The sequence below is a fragment of the Lynx rufus genome, unplaced genomic scaffold (assembly GCF_022079265.1).
Source record: "Lynx rufus isolate CCGP_SWC_20201006 ecotype Redwood Valley unplaced genomic scaffold, mLynRuf1.p SCAF_4, whole genome shotgun sequence".
Lineage (NCBI taxonomy): Eukaryota > Metazoa > Chordata > Mammalia > Carnivora > Felidae > Lynx > Lynx rufus.
This window is the reverse complement of record NW_025814856.1, coordinates 146,552,651-146,570,862: the sequence shown is the minus strand read 5'-3', so window position 1 is coordinate 146,570,862 and position 18,212 is coordinate 146,552,651. Positions and strand designations below refer to the sequence as shown.

General features: G+C 42.2%; 1 protein-coding gene across 3 annotated transcripts in view; it reads right to left on the bottom strand.

Annotated features, from left to right (window-relative positions):
- Positions 1–18,212, bottom strand: part of NRF1 (nuclear respiratory factor 1) — a 145,396-nt gene that overhangs the window by 38,004 nt on the left and 89,180 nt on the right. Inside the window, exons 6-10 of one of the 3 annotated variants that reach the window (XM_047097458.1) lie at positions 12,405–12,563; positions 11,435–11,632; positions 10,489–10,590; positions 6,521–6,679; positions 3,963–4,120 (exon numbers count right to left, since the gene is read on the bottom strand). In XM_047097458.1, coding sequence (XP_046953414.1) covers positions 3,963–4,120; positions 6,521–6,679; positions 10,489–10,590; positions 11,435–11,632; positions 12,405–12,563 — 776 coding nt within the window. The remainder of the gene's footprint in view (positions 1–3,962; positions 4,121–6,520; positions 6,680–10,488; positions 10,591–11,434; positions 11,633–12,404; positions 12,564–18,212) is intronic. The other 2 variants (XM_047097459.1, XM_047097460.1) reach the window with 2 other exon arrangements.

The following is an 18,212-nucleotide window of genomic DNA, read 5'->3' as shown; positions in this document are numbered from 1 at the left end:
CTTCGTGTCGACAGCACAGCGTCAATTTCTACTAGAGCAAATGTAGACTCAGTCTATGAATACTTATCATGTATCTGTATATGCAAGGGCTGTACTGACTTAAATTTACTTGTTTAAGAGGGAATATAATCCAGGACAGTTTAACCAACACACTGAAACATCAAATTAATCTTTTTATCGCAACAAATCACATGATGATTTCACTTCCTTTCCCCTCTGGTTGTTTGGCCGAATACTTTTTTTTTTTTTCCAGCTGTAATGCTCTGCACTTCATTTGTTCATTTTGATTCTCTCCCCATCTCCTTTCTAAAGATGCTGATTTATATGTATTTTGAAAATAATTAAAAAATTAACCAGTTTCCACATTTTTTAATGACTGTTTCTCCATACCTCTTTGGATTATTTATAATGCCAGGGTGGGCTGTTTGAGCCCGGGGCCCTTGTTCCGACTTGTTACACAAAACTCTTTTAAACAGCGTGGCTGAAAAACAGGTCTGTCCTGCATCTGTCCTTATCCCCATCTCCCCTCCAACAGGTGAAGGAGCTCCTCTGTCTTCTTATTCCCCACCTGCCATGCTGTGCGGCTTCCCTCTCTCCCCTCACTCTGCGCCCACATCTGCCGCTTACGGCGCAGCGGAGGGCAGGTGATCAGTAAAGAACCATGCTTGTTCCAACCGCACCTGAAAGAGGCTAGAAGGAACCAGCGCTAAGAAATCACTTTGTTACCATGGGAACAAAGGCTGGATTTCTCAGTGTAGTTCTAAGATAATTTCCAGCAACAAATTCTGTGGTGAGGCTGGGAGTATCATCTCGTCCCACAAAGCAGCAAACACCAAGGGTGTGTGTCTTAAGTCCAAACTTCCTGCCACTGGCCAGTGGGTTACCTCTCTTGGAATCAGAAAGCCCCTAGTAGCCTGCTATAGTCTAGTTTTCGTTGCCAGGCTTGGTTTCTTCACCCCCAGCAGAGGCTGCAAAACACCATCCCCCAACACTCACTGGGTTCTGAACTGATTGCAAACAGATTTCAACATCTTTACTCCTCCTACGTGCCACAGTGAACCATGTTCTCCTTCCTTTGGAGTAAACACTATAGCCACCGCAGCTGCATCTGAGTTTGTTAACAAGCCCTCAGGGGAAACCATTACTCTCTTTGCCTTTAGAAATAAGCCCTGCTCCTTACACTAAAGGGAGCCAGAATGGGCCTCATATTTTCCACTATGTGTAGGGTTCCCAGGACACTCACACTTCACTGGAATATCCAAGGTGCTGGCTCAATGAAATCAAGTTTTGCTGGTCTTTAATGGTTAGGCTCCATGCCACAGTAAGGGGTTACCAGGCCAGAGGGAGGTTCCTACCCTGGCCATGGCTTTTTTAGGAAGTTTATTTGTGGTCCTTCCTCAAAGGAGTGGGGTTGGGCCAAAGTGTAAGGGGTCAAATAAGACTTTCACGGTATTGAAAAGCCACATGGTTCAATGGGCTAAGAAAAAGAGTTTCAATCCCAGGTCACTTAGAGTACCCCTGGGTGAGTGCATGTGTGTGTGCGTGTGTGTGCGTGCACACGCGCGCGCTCGTGCACTCCATACCTAATCAACCACCAAGTCTGGCCACACTCCCTTCAAACTCACTTTACCGCCACTCTTACTACTTTAGTTTCCAAGTCTTTAACAAATCACACCTGGTCCGCCTCTTCCTAACTGACCTTCTATTGCTAATCTGTTCTCATTATAAGCGATTCTGAATACACAAAATTGAAAATACAACTTAAATGATAACCCTCGGGTGCCTGGCTGGCTTAGTTGGTAGAGCATGTGACTCTTGGTCTTGGGGTTGTGAGTTTGTGCCCCAAGTTGGGTATAGCGATTACTTTAAAATAAAACCTTAAAAAAAATGAAAATTACATGGTAACTGTAATTCCTGAAGTGCTAACTAGGGGCTGTGTACTTCGATGAGAGTTTTATTTACATCATCTCCGTGAAACTTTTTTAATTCCATATGATGAGAATTAGCCTTATAATGATGAGGAAACCAAGGCCTAGGCGTTAAATTTCTCAAGATCAAATGGCTAGTAAGTGGCAGAGCTAGAATTCGAACCTGAATCTATGTGACCTCAGAACCTTCTTCTCAGCCCCCCATACTATACAGCCACATGGAAGTCATTTGCGCGTCAGCTTATTGAGGCTTTCTAGTTATTTATCACAACCAATCTAAACTTCGGCTGACTCTTCAATTTTGGAGGAGGTGATCCCCTTCCTCTGAATTTCTGCAGTGCTCGTGGTGTGTACTACATGATTCGACAGTGCATTAAATTCTGAGGAATAGTGTTCACTAACTGTTTTACTTAAGTCAATTTCCCCAGGGTTAATAACATGACTTCTTTGAGGGCAGGCATGGTATCTTAGAGCGCTGTTTATTTACAACCTTACCTAGCAGAGTGCAGGCATGTCCTAAGAGTTCAGTGACTGTCTGAGACTAACAACAGCTGTTGCACATAATGGTGGCAACAGACCTATCGTATGCCAGGCACTGATCTACGGATCTCGCACACATTGGCCTTCTCAGTTCTCACAACACCCCTACCCAACAGAGGTAGCTGCTGTTTTTATCCCCATTTTACAGAAGAGGAAAGCCTGGGCACTGAGTTCAAGTAAATTATCCAAGGTCAAACAGCTAAGTGGGTGATGGAGTTGTAGTTTAAACCCAGATTGTCTGGCTTCAAGGCCCACACTCTTAAATATTGGTTCAAATGCCTGGGTCCACTGGAAAATAAAATTATGTCCGCAATGAAGAAGAAAAAGAACGATGTGGGGATGATCTTTTCTGTCAACAGAACCAACAGAAGGAAACCAAGCAGGGAACAATATAATTTAGTTTTGGAAACCTTCAATCACTGGAGTGACCCATTCTGCAGCATCCTTCCTAAACATCCCTGAAAAGAAATATTTCAATGATTTTTCCCAGTAAGCCAAAACTGATTTCAGAAAGTCACTGATAAGGAAAACATTTCCTGGAAAGTCAGTAAAATCAGCTCTCAACATGGATTAAATGGATTAATGTCCCTAACAAAAAGTAGTTTCAGGGTGACTGGGTGGCTCAGTCAGTTAAGCATCCGACTTCGGCTCAGGTCCTGATCTCACGGTTCGTGGGTTCGAGCCCTGCGTCAGGCTCCGTGCTGAAAGCTCGGAGCCTGGAGCCTGCTTTGGATTCTGTGTCTCCTTCTCTCTCTCTGTCCCTCCCCTGCTCACTGTTTCTGTCTCTCAAAAATAAATAAGTGTAGGGGCGCCTGGGTGGCTCAGTCGGTTAAGCGTCCGACTTCAGCTCAGGTCATGATCTCGTGGTTCGTGAGTTCGAGCCCCACGTCGGGCTCTGTGCTGACACCTCAGAGCCTGGAGCCTGCCTGCGTCTCCCTCTCTCTCTGCCCCTCCCCTTCTTGCATTCTGTCTCTCTCTCTCTCTCTCTCTCTCTCTCAAAAATAAATAAATAAATAAATAAATAAATAAATAAATAAATAAATAAATAAATGTAAAAAAAAAAAGGTGGTTTCTTTTGTAGAAGTGAAAGAATGACTAAAAGCAATTTGTTTTGTAGGGTAAATAGAAAATCAATCCTGAAGCTTCTTGCTTTATTATATCCTTTGGTCCCATTAAAAACACAAAGTCCTCAAACCTTGCGTTTTTTGGTTGGTTAAAGGGCACAGAATAGGAGAAAGGAAAAGGGGTCACGGTCTCTTGACCAGCAGACTCGAGCTGGAAGTCAGAAGGCAGGACTGGCTGTGGGGGTGGGTGACGGAGTGCAGGAACGGGCTGGGAAAGGCTGGTGATAAGTCAAATGACGATACTCCGTGGGCTGAGAGGATTAAGCTCCAACTGCCAACTGTGACAAACTGCAGTGCAACATTTCTCTTTACAACCTACAGGCAGGGGCAGATCCACTGTCCTCATCTAGTCCCCCACCCCTGCCTCCACCTGTTGAGTGCCATGGTGACTGTAGCTCCCTGTTGCATCTCCTGAGAAGCTGCCACTGCGGCCTCTGCCAGTGACGCCACGGCCTGGGTGGCCTCTGATGCTTGCGTCGTCTGGATGGTCATCTCACCTCCTTGTAACGTGGCCCAATTTTGTTCCACCTGAGGCAGAGAGGACACGATAGTAAAGAATCAAAGTCACAAAAGGCTTATGATACATTGCTATGTGCTCAGCCAAATACAGACACATTTTTAAATTAGCATGACCTACAATGTACAGAACAGGGTTTTTAGTATGCTATCTTTTGTGTATGAAAAGGGGGGTATTAGAATATATATTTGAATTTACTTATATTTGCATAAAGAAATTTTGGAAGGACACAAAAGAAACCATTGAAATTATTTTCCTTGGTGTGTGTGGGGGGAAGGGAGTTGTGGGAATAGGTTGGATAGGAGACAGAAAGCAAGATTTTCCAATGTATACTTTTAAAAATATCTGAGACATATCAATGTATTACCTATTCTTTTGAGTTCTTTTGAATAGGTAATACATTGACATGGCTCAGATTGAACATTTTGACTAAACCAAAAAATTTAAAAATTAGCATTTTTGAATAGACAATAAATATAATTTTGAAAACATTCAAATGGTACCAAAGGGCATATAATGCCAGTACTCCAGACCTTGGGTACAGAAGTGACTACTGTTCCCTATTTCTTGTGTAGCTTTGCAGGGATAGTCTCTTTATATGCAAGCTTATTTACACACACACACTCACTATTTCCCCCTTTCTACGCCTTCCTAAAAAATATAAATGGCAGCATATTCTTTGTTATCTTTTTGTACCTTGCTTGTGTCGCCAACAATACATCTCTGAAATTATTCTATTTTGGAATGTATAAAACTGCTTCATTCATTCATGATTCATAACAATGGCTGCAAAGCATTGTATTGTAGAGGTACACCATGATTTATTTAACCAGCCATCTTTTAAAGGGCATTTAGGTAGTTTTTAGTCTTTTGCTATTACAAGCAATACTGTGATGGATATCTTTACATCCTATGTTGTATATTTTTGGGGAGTCTATTTATAGAATGAATTCTTAGAAGTGGGATTGTATATCAGTTACGCTGTATTTTAATTTTTGATGGAAACTGCCAAATTCAGGAAACAATTTTTTTTTTTAAATGTAGCAAAAACTGCTTGCCTTTTAGTCGGCGGGGAGGGGGGTAGAATTATGAAGAAACAAAATGAAACAAACAAAAAACTCTGGTGACAGGACAGATGAGATTTCAGGTGTGCAAGATTTAGCACAGGGGTTCTCAGCATCGGCACGATTAACATTTGAAGCCAGACAAGTCTTTGCTGTGGGGGGCTGTCCTGTGCCATGCAGGACGTTTAGCAGCATCCCTGGCTTCTACCTACTACCAGATGCTAACAGCACCCTCCTCGGTCATGAGAATCCAAAACATCTCCAGATATTATCAAATGTCCTGGGTGTGTGGTGGGCGGTGCCCTGAGAACCACATGTAGAGGTTTCTCAGTCCTAGATACCCGTGTCTAGCTACTTCAGTCGGTTTTGCTCGGTAAGTGTTAGTTGATGAATTATTCCCCCTCAAAAACAAAAAGCGGCAGGGACAGCGTGAAAGCAATTTCTATTCGAAAATATGGAGGGTGGCAAATCAATCAGCTCAGGTACAATGTTTCTATGGACTCGGGTCTCAGGACATTAGCTCTGCTTACTGGAGCTCTTACTGTTCCTGATTCGTACTACTTGGGCCCGGTGAGTGGAGACCTCGTGCCTCCTGCATGTTTACTGTGTCCCAAGCTTAGGAGAGGTAGAGATTTAAAATGCCTCCTGCTTTGGTTCTATGACCACACTTAGGTTATGATGGTGCTTCTCAGAATGCCTGCCAAAAGCCTCCCAGAAAATGGGACACTCCTTTGAACTACCCTAGTTTTCGCCCTGAGTTCGCACAGGCAGTGGCTTGTGCCAGCAAAACTTCAGGGCCCGTCACTAAGAGGCAGAGACATCCCACTTCCTTCCCTTAGAGCTGCAAATTTGCCCACTTGGGAACTCACAAAACTCTTGCTTCCCGGGAGTTAGTATCTCTTTGATTTCATTACTCCAGTGAGTGTCAGTGTAAATAATGCCACTTTCAACGGCAAGCTACACCGCGAATCCGCAGATGGTCTATGATTGCGCTCAAAACATCAGCCGAAGCCGGCCAGCCCTGTCACCTTTTGCCATTAAACAGTCTTCCTCTTTCCAGATCTGCCCGTCTAGATTTTTGCCCATCCCACTGCAGAGCTTGGCCTAGTGCAGCTCTCCCAAGACTCAGACTCCAATGGTAGCAATTTAATGTATACACATTTAGTTACAACTGTATTTGCAGTAAAAATGGTATTAGAAAGTTGCCATATACAGTATACTTTAAGGAAGTTAAATTATATGGCATGAAAGATTAATGGATGGTGGCAAAGGGTAGAGAGGAAGTAGGAAGAAGAAGCAGACGAAGAGATTTCTATTCAGAATAATGGCAGGTGATAAATAAATCACTTGGGTGTTAACATTTCTTTGGAATTTCCTATTCTTCAGCCTCAGTGCTTTAGTTGTATTTGCTTGAGCTCTTGTTGCTCTCCCTTTCCATCTGTTGGGAGCCACTGTGTGGTTATCTATGCCGGATGTCACCATGTCCCAGAGAAAGGGCCCCAAGCCCTAGGAGGGAAAGATATTCAGAGGATGTACAGTTAGCATCAATGCTTTTCTGAGAGACCCACTCCAACGAGGCCCTCCAAACTGTGGTTACTCTTATCCCTCTAGCTACAGTGAACCCCGAGGCCCTTCCACGCCTTCCCAGTGCAGTGCGCTACATGCACTCCTTTTGACAGGAACACAACTCCTAGCTTTGCTTCCCGTTCACCCTTCTAGTCTGAACTCAGGTGAGCCCGAAGGAGCCCAGACAACTCCACTCCCCTATGGTCCAAGGCTCAGGACCTCTCCTCTGTGTTCCACAGCACCCCAGGCTTGCTTCTACTAAATTCTTACCTCATTGCCATTGTGCTTTGGTATGTTTTTCTCTACCACCTACCTGTGTGCTCCTGAAGAGCAAGAGCAGCCTTTAATTTCCTGTATCTACAGAATCTACAGTACCTGGCATAGGGCTCAGAAAGTATACTGAATGGCAGGATGGAGAACGTATTCCTTTATTCATGTTTTCCTACTTGTTCTTTAGCCTACCTGGATCTCAGTTAAACTGACATTCGTTAAAAAAACCATCTAAAGTAAGTTGTGCTACTGTTATTGTTACGTGTTGATGGTTCAGTTTTAAATTCATGTCTCCGGGGTGTCTGGGTGGCTCAGTCGGTTAATCGTCCGACTCTTGATTTCAGCTCAGGTCATGATCTCATGGTTCGTGAGTTGGAGCCCCACATCGGGGCTGTCTGGCATTATTCTCTCTCTCTCATCTCTCTCTGCCCCTACCCCACTTTGCACTCTCTCTCTCAAAATAAATAAACTTCAAAAAAAACCACAACACAACTTTAAAATTCATGTCTCCAATGTCTTTGTACTTTGGTTTCTTCTTCTTCTAACAGAACCACATATATATACCATGATAATCAGATACCATTCTATTTCAAAATTTGACTTTCTTGCCACTTAAATGCAATTAACATCACCACTACCAACTGGTGGTCTTATCACACAACAGAGTAAATTCTCAAACTCATGTGCATTTGCAAATATGCCATCAAAACTGAAATTGTATAAATACTTTGAAATCAACATAGTTTATTTCACAATATTTTGAAATTCTTTCCTTGTTCATTTCTAAATGTCTATGCAACTTGTTCTGTGTCCTTAATTAGTTTAAAGCTGCCTAAGGTGAGAGATTTTTTTGTTTCTTTGAAACTACAGTCAACCCTGGAACAACACAGGTTTGAACTCTCTGGGTCTGCTTATAAGTGGATTTGTTTTTCAATAAACACAGTAGTACAGTACTGTAAGCGTGTTTTCCTTATAATTTTCTTAATATTTTCTTTAGCTTGTTTTATTGTAAGAATACAGGATACAACACATATAACATACAAAATACGTGCTAATCGATTGTTTATGTTATCAGTAAGGCTTCTGCTTGATCGTAGGCTATTAAATTTTGAAGGAGTCAAAGCTGTACGTGAATTTGACTGCACAGGGGGATCAGCGCCCTTATCTCTCATGCTGTTCAAGGGTCAACTGTACTTAGAATTATTGGGTATTCTGAGCACACAGAGTACTCAAAAAGAGTACTCAAAAAGATTTGGGAGACCATATATTACCACAAGAGACAGACCCCCAGCGGTCCTTCTAATAAATGTAACTAAAGGTAACTAACTGGATTTCGAAGGCAGTGTGGTCTCATGGTAAGAGCTCCCTCTCACAGGCAAGGTTAGGATAACAAAATGACCTCACAACTTCTAAAAGTGTAGGTATCGTTTATTTTTGTAGAGTACTTTCTATTCCTTGGGAGAAAAGATGCTAAATAAAAGGCAGTAGGATGTTTTTACTGAGTCATCTGATGTAATGTTTCATTAACTTGATGTGGTCTTATCTGCCGTTAAGTAGTGAGGTATTTTGAGTAATTTCAGTTCTTACGGCTCACAACTGAGATGCTAACAACCATGTCAACATCTAGGACAAATGAGAAGCCAAATAAATCACACTATAAAATGGAAAACATTTTGTCACTTTCTGAGATAACCTGTGCTTCTTCTCTTTGTTTTGTTTCATTGGAAGCGTGGGAGGAGTTCCTTTTTTTTTTTTTTTAATCTGACTGAATTTAGGTGTGTACCAGCAGGCTATTTCTGTCATCCACCCACTTCTACAACAGATGACTTATAAATAATGTTAGTGTGCTGAAAAAGCCCTAGGTAAGTAACTGAGATTTTTTTTTTATTCTTCATATTTTTCCGTGAACTTCTGAATGTGTTAATTACCACCATATATGTGAAGTTATTTAGTAAAATGGGCTCCAAAGAATTAGTCCCTAGAGAAGTGTTTAAGAAACACAAAGTCACTTTCTTTAAATAGTATCACGAAACATCCAGTAGGGAGGAGATATGGTTGATAACTTTGAATAAGTCAAAGAGTTAACAAATTCAGTAAACGCACCCACCACTGTCTTTTCTCTCTCTTTCACACTTCAAGGAGAGCCCTCCAGTTTTAGTGTTTGGGGACTGACGAGTTTTTCCCTCAGCTATTCCATACTCTTACATGATGTTTATATGCTTCTAAAAGTAAATATCCTGTTGACTGTTACCTTTCTATACTGCAAAACCAAACGCTGGCTCCTCCCCCCAAACCTCAGACTCCCTAGCTGGAAACAATCTCTCCTGAAGGCATAGACCACTGTGCAGCATGTCGTACAGCATGGACCATGGTTCATTTCTGCAGACATTTCTCTCCCCCTCCAGACAGGAGCTTCTTGAGGAGCAGGGTTCCTGTGTAAATCAACTCCACGCATCTAACATATCATTGCGTTATGGCAGGGGCTCACTTCATGCTGGCTGACCGGGTAGCCCGGTTGTTTCTCTTCATCCCCCTAGCCATGAGACTTTTATCAGTTCTCTCCCTTTCCTGAGTTGCGCAAGTGAAAATGACTCTGTGGTGTTCTGAGTGGAAATGCGCCATGGTTTTGAACAAGGGTACCTTTAGCTTTATTTCTAACACTGCTCTTTGACATTTGTTCGCTGTTTTTCCCACTTCACGGGTATACCACCCTGGTACCTTTAGGGGAAAAGCCTGCAGTGCCTTAACGAACCCTTTCCTGACCTTCACTGATGGCTCAGAGCTCAGAGCCTAGACAGCAGTTTCTAAACGTGTTACACAGCTCCGACACTTATTCTGTGACTTTGGGCAAGTCACCTAACTTCTACATGTTTCCGTTTTCTCATCTATAAAGTGAAGATGATAACAGAACCTATTCTTAATAGAGGGTTGAGCACTTAGTTTATCAAGTGCTCAGTTAAAGGTAGCTACCTTTAGGTTAACATCCCATGGTTACCTTGATTTTGGTAGAGGAGTATTTTCTCATAAAGTCTTTTCAAAGGCATATTTAAAATGTAATAACTGATGACTACTGATTTACAAACATATTTATCCCTTCAAAGAACTCTTTGGTCAGCTCTAGTTTTAACGATCTAATTGTTAAAAAATTAAGCCCAACGATTAAATTCTTTGGGATTCACAGCATAAAAGTATGACACAGATGATCTCTTTTTGCTATGTATTATACAAAAATGCTATACTGCAAACGTAAAGTTGTAAGTTTCTGACTGGTCTAAATCATAAAGATCTAGGACTTTTAGTTATTATAATTCATATACACAGCATGAGATACTCTGCAAAACTGTCATGGTCTGATGTTTCAAAAGGTTTATGCTACACATGTGTAAGCTGCCTGGTGTCGTTATCTTCTGGACCCTAACTACTCCCTCACCTACACATTTAAGTATTTAAGCAGCTGCAGAACAAATCCTCTTTCTTACCTCTCCATCAGCCACAGCAGAATAATTCACTTGGGCAACAGTGACTGTGGTTGGCAATTCTGAAGCATCAGCCAATGTGGCTACTGTTGCCCCTGTACCAACCTAAAGAAAAATATGGAAAGTGAGACGTGTCAGTGGATGGATTCTTCTACCTTTCCTTTACTCAGGAGTCAAGATTCATTTAATCCACAATTCAGCATAGGTACTGGTTAATATGCTTCATAATGTGAAATGAGTTTCTAAAGTCGTCTCAGACACTTACAGGAGTTCCAGAATTTTATTTCAACCAAATAAATCAATATTAGAAGCTATCATGTTTCACCATCGGTGCCCAATATCAGTCAACCAACTTTCTATTCTTATCCCAATCTGAATTTTAGACATTCCCTATCTACTAACAAATTGCATTTTACCTCAGAAGAGGTAATTTTTTTTTTTTTAATTTTAATGTTTATTTCTGAGACAGAGAGAGACAGAGCACGAGTGGGGGAGGGGCAGAGAGAAAGGGAGACACAGAATCTGAAACAGGCTCCAGGCTCTGAGCCATCAGCCCAGAGCCTGACGCGGGGCTCGAACTCACGGACCGCGAGATCGTGACCTGGCTGAAGTCGGACGCTTAACCGACTGCGCCACCCAGGCGCCCCTCAGAAGAGGTAATTTAGAAGGAATAGCTCCTAGCCCCTGACAGAATGAAAGCATAAAAAAGATGCCATTTTTATAGTGCTTTGTTCGGGAAACGTCCAGAAAAGCTATCTTATAGCTCTGTAGCTAACAAATTGGGAACAATTTAAAATATTTTTTAAAAATAAATTTCAGATAGAAAGATCTTGAGGAGCTTTAAAAAGTTACATAAGGGTTTACATGAAGCAAACTTTCTCCAGTCTGAGGTGAGGTGCCCACCGGTCCACCTCAGAAACCACAGTTTCGTAACCATAGTTTTACTCACCTGGATAAGTGAGACAGTGCCGTCAGGGTTACTAAAGGTCTGGACTACGGTCTGTGATGGTACAAGATGGGCTATACTGTGTGTGGTTGTGGCCTGTGTTTGTGTTTGCTGATCTTCAAAAGCATACAAAAGGTCCTCCCGCCCATGCTGTTTATAACAGTTTTTAACTATGGTCCGTAGTGCCTGGGTCCATGAAACCTGTCACGAAAAGACCAGAAAAGCACATTTAAAAAGTCACAAAGAATGTTGGCCATTCAGTCCCACTACGGAATAAGCAGCTGCTTATTTAACAAACCAAATCAAACCTATACAGAGTGAGCTCCCTCAGGCCGATTGTGGCACAAAGACACTCGGCACTAAATGCCAAAGATCTCCCACCGGTTTCCCTCCTGAGCAAAGTCTGGTTTAGGTTTTGGGTTTTATACCCCATCCTAACCTGAGGCCAACTCTTAAACTTCTCACAAAAGAAGCTTACTCTTTTGCCAAGAATTTTATGTTAAGATTCCCAATAAACTTCCAAGCTAAGAAACAAATATGCAGAAAAGGCAAGGGATGACAATTAGTTGAGTCCACCTTTTTAAAAAGTGTCGTTATCAGCCGCCTCCACCAACTTCACATCTAATTCTATTATTTATATTTTTCAACGGTGGTTCTTGCTAACCAGGAATAAGGACATTTCTAAGTCTTTGAAGTAATTTATGCTTTTTTGTGAAGTTTCTTCCGTTTTTTCCAATCATCTCATAATATAAAAACTGCTCCAAAAGGCAACTAGGCAGAAGGAAGTGTAAATTCAGGGACCCATCCCACGTCTACAGTGATGATGTGATGAATGGGAAAGGCTGCAAATCAGAGAATATCAGACTTCTTTTGGGAGACAGGTTCAACTATCACACACATGTTTTTAGGCTTTTTAGCATAGTTGATTCAGAATGGAAAAACAACAGGCTACTCAGGTCTGAGAAACCCTCACCCTCTGCTTTTGCTCTTCTGTGCGGACGTCGCTCCGGACATTTGCCCACGGGATATCTTCGGGCCACCAGATGGGCTTGCAGCTTTCTTTGCCCCAGCCTGGTTTTCCCCGACCTGTGGAGTACTTGAGCATCTCTGGAATAAATGCCCGAAGCTGGGCCTAGAAGACAAGAGTGTGGTCATCAGCAGTCATGAAAGACATCTGGGATGTCTTTGTATCTTCCACCAAATTCTAAGATAATAAAACAGAGAGCTTTCCTGGAGGGTCCCAGAGAATTCCAAGATGTGAATGATGAGAACCCATTGTTTTCCACAGGTTACCACAGCTCCATGGGTGACTGAGAATTATACACGTGTGTGTGTGTGTGTGTGTGTGTATGTTGGTAAAGTATACATTAAGCTGTATTTCACAGCCCCTACTTGTCCTTAGAAGATGAATACCTGCCCTCAAGTTTGATTTCTCCCTAAGATACCACTGATGATATTTCCCTCATTTCCCTTCTACAGTTTTCCATGCATTCAAGGTGTCTAACAAAGTCAACATGTTTTCAGTATTGTTCTGGAGTTAGGAACCTGGCAATTAGATAAGGGAAATAAGAGGTGAGGAGCAGGTAGAATCATCATTATTTGTAGGTGATATGACTGTGCATCTGGAAAACCCCAGAGAATCAAATGAAAAGCTACTATAAACAGCAAGAGAATTCAGGAAGCTGGTTGTTTACAAACAGGAAAATAAATAGGCTCTACTTAAAAAGGGAAAATGACCCTAAAGCTTTTCCTGAAAATTTCTAGTATGCTAGGCCAATGTCTGTGAGTCTGACATACAAATAGAGTCAAGCATATGTCATCTTAAACACATTATGGACTTCATGCAGATTTATTTTACAAACTGAATCCAGACCAAGCAGGTGTTAAACCAGAGACAACGGCCATTCTTTATCTCCTGGCACAGTAACCATATTGAGTGTATATGCTGGAGGAGAAGGGGAGCCTACTTTGTGAACATTCTTAATCGTCTGCAATGATTTTTGGCAAGAGAAGCAACTAATCAAATTATAACATCCCTCCCCAGACCTACTGCTTTCCTTTTAACCCCTGCAACACTTCAGAGATAAGCAGCATCCTTCAACTAAGGACACACTCACACTGCCTCTATACCTAAAGACCAAAAGGATAAGACAATTTCGGCAATGAGTCAGACCCAAGGACATGGGCTTGCAGGTGTAAAAGAGAGAGAAGGCGGTGGGGGGGGGGAGGGGCAACAGAAATGGAAATACTTAAGTATTAATGAGAGAATGAGTGCAACACCACTTTTATACTGAAGAGCCTATTTAAATATCAGGTGTTCTTATCTGAATAATATTTTACCAGAAGATGATACCAATTCTTATATAATTATCATATCATATAATAATAGGGAATCATGCTTCCCTAATAAACAGAGCTCTGGTTGACGATATTTACACCGTCAATCCTTGTGCCCAGCCTGCTACTTCACCTCCCCAAGTCCGCCTCTCCCAGACAGTCTCCTGCCTACAGGATATGATATAATACACTGCATATATATTTGGCTCTGCGACATCAAGCAGCAGGCTAATAGAAATGTATCCGTTTGCAAACCCAGGCTATCAGCTGGCTCATGAGGTCATCTCTTCAGTTATTTTAAGAAAGTGCATCTCAAAGTCATTTTTCCCTTTATCTTAGTTTCCTGGGAGTGTGTTTTTTTCTAGCCTCAGACACATAGAGAAGGAAAAGGCTTAATCCTCACACACAATATTTGTGTTTCCTCATATAAAAAAAAATGGCTTTCGTCCGTCTCTTTTCTTTTAATCCCATGAACGAACATTCTCCAAAAGGAGAGTTCTTTATATCTGTACCTAGCAGAGGCTGGAGATAATGAAATAAGAAGGCTAAATACCTTTAAATTAACAAAAGACGACAATGTTCAGAAAGAACTTGCTGTCAGAGTCGGCTCAAATCCCGCCTGGAACCTCACGCATTCTCTAATTCTGACTTCCAGCTTCTGATGCCCCACCCGTTCGCACCACAGTCTCCCACACTCCCCAGTCCTGGGTCACCCTGGCACATGGCTGTCTTGCATTTTGGCTCTCTCATATCAGGCTTTCCACTGGGTTTCAAGGACTCATAGGTTATGGGAAGTGTGGGCAGAGCACCAGCCTACTCACTTCAAAGCCTCCTCTGCCCTCTCTCCAACCACCTATCTTCTTGAAGTCTTACTCTTGGCCAGGAGAACCCCACCTTCTTTCCCTAGACAGCCAAGCTCAAAATCTCGGTCAGCTTTACCTCTTTCCTTCAAACCCATCTAGCTACTCCACGCAGGTTCAGCTCTTTCTTCTTTGAAGTGCCTGGGCTCTCCATCACTTCTTCTCTAGTCCCACCTTTGTCCCCACTTCCCAGCCCAAGGCTAGTGCATCCTTCCAGATGACCTTCTTGTGTAACTCCACATTCTCCCCTCTCTTCCCATCCCATGAATCCTTAACAGACAGGTTTCCCTAAATGCTGCGCAGCTCCAAGGCTCAAAAACTTTCAAATGGCTTCTCACTACTAGCAACTCAACTGGACTCCTCTGTCCAGCTTTGCCACCTGCCACCGCCTGGCCTCCCACCACACCCAGTTTCCGCTAATTGCCAACAAGCAGCCTTGGTCCTCATTAGGTGAGTCTCTGCACTGTCTTATAAACTGAACTCATTTCTGCTTCTATGCCTTCGGATTTGTTCCCCCCATGGGAGCACCTTCTCAAGCTCAAGCTTCAAGCCGACACTTGTTCCCTATTGCCCAGCAAATCCCACATTCTTTGTGAAATAGATCTTGACTACTTCTTGAGTCAGTTTGTTCTCAATCACTCAATAAGAACACAAGCTCTAGACTCAGAGAGTTGGCTCGGAACACTAGCTCGCTCTCTGAATCTTAATTCCCTCAACTGCAAAGCAGTAATGATAATGGCAAGCATATAGGGTCAATTCAAAGGATCACATAGTGGGTATATATACATAGCTGCATTGGATGAATAGCAGTTTTACTATTATTACTTCAGTCATCAGCCCTCTTTTTTTTTTTTTTAAGTTTATTTATTTAATATGAGAGAGAGATAGAGCCTTGGGAGAGAAAGGATCCCAACAGGCTCATTGTCAGCACAGAGCATGATGTGGGTGTTGAACCCACAAACAGTGAGATCACTACCTGAGCCAAAACCAAGAGTCAGACATCCAACCGACTGAACCACCCAGGCACCCGCCTCTTCAAATTCAATGAAAAAAACCAATGTTCTGAAATGGTTTTCTAATACTAAACACAGTGATGTACGGAAAGACATTTATCCTTAGTTCTTCAAGGTGGGTATGGTGAAAAAATGCAGAAGAGGGAGAAGAATGAGTTTGTAAGTATCTGTGTAAATATGGTTGAAGAAGAGAAATAAAGAATGCTAGAATCAAAAAGCGACCATCTAGACCAATTCCATGCCTTCAGGAAGGGAGTTATTACTCACATATCCCCAATACATAGATAGTGCAGGTGATTTGTTCTGCGGGATCTTCAAGCATTTAAAATTTTTTTTTTCCTTTTTTAATGTTTATTTTTTGAAAGACAGAGCACGAGCCAGGGAGGGCCAGAGAGAGAGGGAGAAACAGAATCTGAAACAGTCTCCAGGCTCTGAGCTGTCAGCACAGAGCCTGACGTGGGGCTCGAACTCACAAACCATGAGATCATGATCTGAGCTGAAGACAGACGCTTAACTGACAGAGTCACCCAGGCGACCCTGAGCATTTTTTTTTAAAGTGTACAAGCAGATTACTAACGGAAATTACTAGAAAATGGGACTCAGTGTAACCATAATTAGAAGAAAGAGAGAACAAGACCTAGGAAGCCCGTCAAAGATGTTCTATGTGTCAGAAACCTGGATAGGAAATGTTTCAAAGCCCTGGGAAGAAGAGAGTAGGAGAGACAAGCAACACGGTGGAGCGGGCGGGTGCGGGGGGGGGGGGGGGATGGTTACGCCCACAGGCAAAGACTTCCATTAACAGTTAAAAAATGGGACCAGAGTGCAATGTAACTGCTGGTGTACAAATTCTGATTCAGAGGCAGATTTTAGATTTTTATTAATTACCAACTGTATAAATTTGCCCACATATCAAAACAAGAGGCAAAAAGCACTTTGTACAATAAAAGTTCATTTGTCAAGTCTGTACATTTGGGGGATGAAGACTGTTCTTTGCTTTTAAATGCACAGAAATAATGTGACTTCACTGAAAAAGGAAATTTTCCATCAGACTTTTTTTAAAGTTTATTTATTTATCTTGACAGAGAGAGCACACATACTTGGGGCAGGGGCAGAGAGGGAGGGGGAGAGAGAGAATGCCTAGCGGGCTCTGCCCTGTCAGCACAGAGCCCAATGCAGGGCTAGAACTCATGAACCATGAGACCATGAAATCCAGAGTCTGACTCCTAACTAAGACACCCAGGCGCCCCCATCAGGCTGTTTTTATAATGTCCCAAATAAACAGTGCTAAGGCTAAAGGGACTATCAATAAGAGAAAATGAACTGTTCAGTACAGAAAGAGTTAAATGATTTCTTTCCAGAATTCAGCACTGTGTTCTCATTACCAGTTGGATTAATTACTGGTCCTGGAGAGTTTTGGAAACCCAAGCTACTCAATGTGCTTGTTAAGGAAGGTTTGTCTTTAATCCCCAGGGGAGACAATCAATAGGCTCAGCAAAGGTAAAGCCTACCCTCCCAGGCTGTCCTTTAATTGGACAAGCTTTCCCAGCCTCCCATTCTGATTCAGGGTTCTAAATGGACTTAAAGTGCCTAGCTTGGTCAGTGAACTCACCCCAAACCAGCAAAGAGTGGAGAGTACCACTCCTTCCAGGGCACATTCAGCAAAGAAAAAACATACCAAATTCCTGCCAGTGGCAGTCAAAAGTAAAGATTATGTGGAAACCACAGAGGGTTTTTAAAAAGATTCTCTAAAATTCTAAAAAGTTTAATCTGTCCAAAATGAAATAATAATCCTTACTATGTTAGAAATTTTCCCCTTATAAATCTGCCGTCCAGCAACACATTACCCTTACACATTCCCAAATGCCTGCCTACTCTTCGCTCAGCTTGTACCCGAGTCTAGGATTTTTGAGGCTCCTGGTGTTTACTTTGATTCAGTTACCAAGAAAAGACCTCGCAAATTAAAATGTTTGCCAACTCCCCCTCTACGGAAAAGAGTATACATAATAAATTTCGAGAAATTTCGAGAAATGCGGCTTCATTATTTTAATTTAAAATCATGACCCTCCAGGTTGACAGACTCAATTATATTCAAATGGATATTTAAAGGGCATTAGAGGGGCGCCTGGGTGGCTCAGTCGGCTAAGCGTCCGACTTCGGCTCAGGTCATGATCTCGCGGTCCGTGAGTTCGAGCCCCGCATCGGGCTCTGTGCTGACAGCTCAGAGCCTGGAGCCTGTTTCAGATTCTGTGTCTTCCTCTCTCTCTGAACCTCCCCCATTCATGCTCTGTCTCTCTCTGTCTCAAAAGGAAAGAAACGTTAAAAAAAAAAAATTGAAAAAAAAGAAAACATCTTTCCTTAAAAAAATAAATAAATAAAAAAAAAATAAAGGGCATTAGAAAGCAAAAGCAAAGATTTTTTTGCTCACTATCTGGAATTATTTGTACCACTGACCTCTGTTCACAGTGCAAGTGGCTTTCCTTGTTAGAAATGCCAGTCCTATATCCCTATTCCCTAGTAGCACCAGCAGAAACAGCAGCTTCTTTTAATCTCATTTCTCCATAAAACACAGTC